At 32.2% G+C, this 5,346-nt stretch overlaps 1 protein-coding gene across 1 annotated transcript; it reads right to left on the bottom strand.

Annotated features, from left to right (window-relative positions):
• Nucleotides 1-1,550: 1,550 nt before the first annotated feature.
• On the bottom strand, nt 1,551-5,176 carry LOC106150948 (NADH dehydrogenase [ubiquinone] iron-sulfur protein 4, mitochondrial). The gene is made up of 5 exons (XM_013523984.2): nt 5,056-5,176; nt 3,563-3,668; nt 3,035-3,210; nt 2,812-2,885; nt 1,551-2,584 (listed from the first exon to the last, which is right to left on the bottom strand). Exons 1-5 carry the CDS (start codon nt 5,112-5,114, stop codon nt 2,481-2,483), a joined length of 519 nt encoding a protein of 172 aa, XP_013379438.1. The 5' UTR covers nt 5,115-5,176; the 3' UTR covers nt 1,551-2,480.
• Nucleotides 5,177-5,346: the final 170 nt, after the last annotated feature.

Genomic DNA, 5,346 nt, shown 5'->3' with positions numbered 1-5,346 from the left:
CCTGAGCTGTCTTGAAACAGGTTAATGGACTGAGTATAATTATAATACCTTTCTATTGTATAAAGGACAAAAACACTTTCATTAAGCATGTGTAGTGTACCAAGCTAACTTTAAAAAGATCATAAATATCACCAAGTATTATCCTATAATTTTATCATCAAACATTTTTAATATTTATCTGCTTTAACTTAATTTTCATTTCAGAAAATGGTTAAGTTCTTAAAGAATTATTGTTAAGTATTATTTTCCAGTGGTTTTAAAATTACTCCTTTTTGTAAACATTTGTTTTCATGTTTAGGAATGGTTAACTTACATCTGTCAGATAAATTGTATTGATCTTAATATGTGTCTTTCTTTCATTTTATGAAAATAATGAGTGTTTTCCACAAATACTTCCACTAGCTTTCCAAAATGTAAATCAACCAAATGAAACTGACCCTACATTTTGTTTGGAGTGTACTAACCTACATATCACAAACATGTGGCAGTTGAGACATTTAGAGAGACTTCACAACACACGCATCATGAAGAGCTTAACAACTGCAATTGAAGTATGTTGAAAAACAATTCTGGCAATAAGAAATACTAGTTTTAGTTTTCTTTTTTGCCTACTGATATCATTAGTGTATTGCTTAGAACCTCAACTTAAAAGTGCAGGCAAAATAATTCACTGCATATCACCAGCACTTTTAGATAAAATGATTATGGAATCTTTTGTGCATTGTTAATCATGTATAAAATAACTTTTAGAAATAAAAAATTTAACTTCTCTTCTCAACGAATAGGTTTTAATTTTTTTTAATTTCTATTTCAGTGATATATTTATTCATTTTCAAATATTAATTTCCTTTCCAAAATGTAATGAAAACAATTTTTTTCTATCAAACAATAGTCAATTTTACATTACAAACATTTTACATCTTTTAGCAAAGCATAGTCTCTGCAATGCATATAAATCACTACGTTTTTTTATGATTCACTCCACATGCCAAAGAATAAACTAAATTAATCATTCCCTCAGCCAATAAACAAAGTTTTAATACTGCAACTTCTTCAAACTGTTGGTCTTAATTTGACCCATTTGTCCCAGTTCATGAATGTCTGCCTAATGTCTGTACAAACGGGATATCTGTACATACAGAGAGGCATGTTTTGCTGGAATTCCCTATGACTAAACAACTAGCATCCCATTTCCATAGATTAGATCGACCTACTTTAGATCGACCTAACTCCCTGGGGGTTCACGCTAAATAGCTGTCAGCCGGGCGGACACGAAAGTTAATTACCCTCTTACAGCTTGTAGTAGGCGGGACAGACATTTAAGTCGGATTATCTGAAAGTAATCTAGTGAGACTCCCCGCGGGGATACATAGATCTAAAACCTATGGGAATAGAGCCTAGGAGAACAGTATGACTTCAACTTTAATATTGTACATGAGCTGTGTGAAGGTTCTTTGGAATTTGTTGTAGACTTTATGTATGAAGCGTATGTTCAGTACCAACATGTATAGATTATTTATAAGCAGCACCTGGGTTATAAGCTCTGTATATTATGTGTGTTTTCAGATTGTGAATAACTTTTATTTGTTTATGTTGCCACACATTCACGAAATAAACTATTACTACTACTGATACTACTAGACATGTATAAAGCATTACTGCTGCATGCTGTTACAGCATAATCATTCAAAATAGGGTTGGCGAAAACTACCCATGGATATATAAAGGAAAGCATTTGTTTAAATATAATTCTACCAGAAATACAAAACCATATCTTTTGGCATGCCCTGAAGCTATGCTTTTTGAAACTTAACTATATGGTGGCACTTGGTCGGGTATACGTAGTGGCAATGATTTGACATGTAAATTAGCTTCAAATGCATTTTTAAGAGCAAGCATCCAATCCAAAGAAGGGTATATCAATACTTTGTAAGTAGGATAAATTGCTTTTTTTCACAATGAAAATTTGATTTTGTGCAAAAACTTTCATAAAGGACCCTTTTACAAGCAAAATCCCCATCAAAATTAAATTGCCCTCTACTGTACATAAGGTTGAAGGCTATATCTCCAGACAAACCATCTATCCATAAAAATATATAGATGGCCACTTTTCTGTTTATTCTCTTAGTTAAGAAACTTGCATTCTTATGTCATTTTGCCAATTTTGCTCACCTACTATTTGCTTGATAAAAAGAACTTAAATTCTATTTGCAACAATAACAGCAATTTTTTTTTTCAAAATAAGTGTATTACATTTCAACTAAAAGTAAATAATATACAAGTGTGTTCAAAACCACAACAAAACTGTTGTAAATAGTCAATAGCCGCATATAGGTTCAAACTGCAATGACAATCACAGCTTTAACAGTATTCTGTATATTCCTATTTTCAAGCAACAGTATTTTTACATTCTGCTGTTTTAGCTCAGTTAAGCAACAGTATTTCTGTTTTATCCTTATAATACAGGCGCATCCTTTGTGTTATTTTGTAGATACCCTTGTTTTTTTATTCCAGGCAAAATTTGCACCATATGACTTCTTTCGTAATACTTTTTGTGTTGGGGCTTCTACATGGTACTTGTAACCTTATAAGAGAAGAAAAAGAAGAATATTTAACTTCACTTCACAGTACAATACAACATTAGAAAAAAACAACAATTTCTTTCTTGCCAACTTGTATACTTTTAGATTGGTGAGATTTCCCAAGATGGATGCAATTTAGTAACCAAACTATTACTTTAAGTAAAATATCTCCCTCTTTTTTCATAATGTGATACCATGTTTAAAGATTCATCATATGCATGTAACTCACCCATTCTTTCTGCATGTCTTACTGCATCCTCCTGAGAGCTGAATTCAAGAACTATATTTGATAACGGGTCACCCCTAACAAAAAAAGAACATAAAAAAATAATTAATTTTCAATTGTAACACTTGTTTCAACTGTAATGATAATATGCAGTCTATTTAATTGTCCACTGCAATTAAATAAATGGCATTATTTTGTGAAAGTTTAGAATAATATAAACACTTACGAAGATGACCATCCCATCAGAGGGTTTTCCCAGCGTTCCCTTGTGTCATATTCTAGCCTCCATAGCCTTGTGGCAGCACTGCCAGACTGCATAGCATTCATAGCTGGGACAAATATCCTTGCATGTCTGCCTTTCACGTGTTCTACAGGTGCACCAGATATCACACCAGTTTCAACCTGTTCATAGTCAATAAGAAGACAATGGAATGTCTGGATGACACATCTTGAGTGATCACTGGCATTCTTTTACAACTAAGCAATGTCATACATATTATTATTTATTATGAACAATATCCAAGAAGAAAAATGCTTAAGTGACATATTATGTTAAGTTCTTAAGTATTATTCAATAAGGTATTCCTAGGAAAAAACTGAAGTTTATTCTGACAACATCAAGAGTCAATTTAAAATATGGCAAAATCAAGTACAGTAATTATGGAAGGATCTTTCAGGTAAACAAAGTCATGTGAGTGTAAAGGTATGGTAAAAGTACATGTGTCAAACATGCATCAGAACTTCAATTTCTTACATTTTCTTCCACTTCTATAAGAGCACTGCCACTTTTTTTGTCTATTACTTCAACAGCATAAACATCGTCATCACTTGCTTGTAACACTCGACTTCCACAAAGATTTCTGCAATGTAGAAATATTTTATACCTTTAACTGGGAATTGAACAGATAATTAAGATTGGTTAACAGCAACAAATTAAATTTTTTTCAGTCAGACAAGAAAGATGCACAGATGAAAAGAGCAGGGTCATCACTGTGGAACAAGATGGAGATAATGTCTTCTAATAATGGCTTGCTTCTGTTTTCATCATTGTGTTCTAGTATTGATATATATATATTTTTTTATAAATAGTTATTTGGCAAGGAGATACTGTGGTGTGCCTAAATTGCGTGTGCCAATACAGTGCAGTATACTGCAATACAGATTTCGTAAGTAGTATCAATGCTTTTAATTACCTCATAACATATTTCTCTTTTATATTTATTTTATTTGGAATGACAGTTTCCCCTTATTACTTGTGACTGGACTTTTTTTTTTTTTAAGTGTAATGCACTGTGTTGCACTGTACTGCAGTGTACTGTCCAATTTAGGGACACCTCTGCAATAGTGCCAAAGAATGAATGGTTCGGACTTGTTGTCAATGTGAACATTTCACTATATTCCATTAATACCATATATTTATAGTAGTGCCAATATAAATACTACTTATGCAATATACCACAAAACTTATAAATGTAAATCCTTGTTTTTGAGGAGTTTTTAAAATCTAAATTGTGATATGTTTAAACTCTGAACTGCAAATTATGTCACAAAATATATGGCAAGTAGTAAACTGCCGCACTAATTTTTATTTGAAAAGCTGAATACAGACATTGATCAGTCGCACAGTGATCAGTGCCACAGTAGAACTATCCAGGGGCAGTGAAGTACAAAACCTGAGACCCGCCTGCTAACCGCTCGCCTATGACATCCCATTTTTAAATCTCTCTTTTAGCGCCGTGTAAATAAACTAATACAAGCCATTTACTAAATAAGCTGTAAATCAAAGAATAAATTCCGGTCACGTGATTTTCCCATATTGCAGTCTTAGAGAACTTGGATCAGAGGACGTTTTGAAGTTTTGCCTCGACAAAATGTCAAAAATTTCAGATAAGTACTGCATGAAAGTGCTTGTAATTTATGCCGTGTAATTAAAGTTCACTTTTGGTGAAATTTTGCAGTTAAAAAAACTTCAATAACTTTGTTGCTTGTAGGAATGTTTTAAAAATTCCAAAAGAATTCATCTATTTTTTGCATAACCTTTCAGAAGATATAAGTATTATAATTTTCTGATCAGTTTGAAAATTTTTCTGATATATTATATCTATCAGATCTAATACTACAGGTAACTGTATTCAGAAAAGTGTTGTAAACCAAATACTTGTAAATTGCATGCTGTGCTGGTACAAAAAAAGTTTTAAAGAACAAGCATGAGCACAAGACATTGAAATTCATATCTAACAATTTTACCTTATTGACGAATTATTCCGCAAAACAGAACCAGCTCGTCTCAAGAGGAGGGAAGCCATTTTACATCCGTAGAGCTAAATAGAAAAACTGGACTAAAGTTACATGTCATACATAGTTTTATTCACTTACAACAGATTATATGTTGCAAAAAACGTCATCAAAAACGCAAAAAAAGAGTTTTAATATTTATATATTAACATATTTGGATTTAGAATTTGGCTTCCATTCCATTAATGTTTTTCAATTCTTTGTTTTTGGGGAATTGTTTTGATGACCTTTTGATGACCTCAT

The sequence above is a fragment of the Lingula anatina genome, chromosome 1, assembly GCF_051362555.1.
Source record: "Lingula anatina isolate TDL-2025a chromosome 1, LinAna3.0, whole genome shotgun sequence".
Lineage (NCBI taxonomy): Eukaryota > Metazoa > Brachiopoda > Lingulata > Lingulida > Lingulidae > Lingula > Lingula anatina.
The sequence above is the reverse complement of the archived record's forward strand: the minus strand, read 5'-3'. Positions and strand labels throughout refer to the sequence as shown.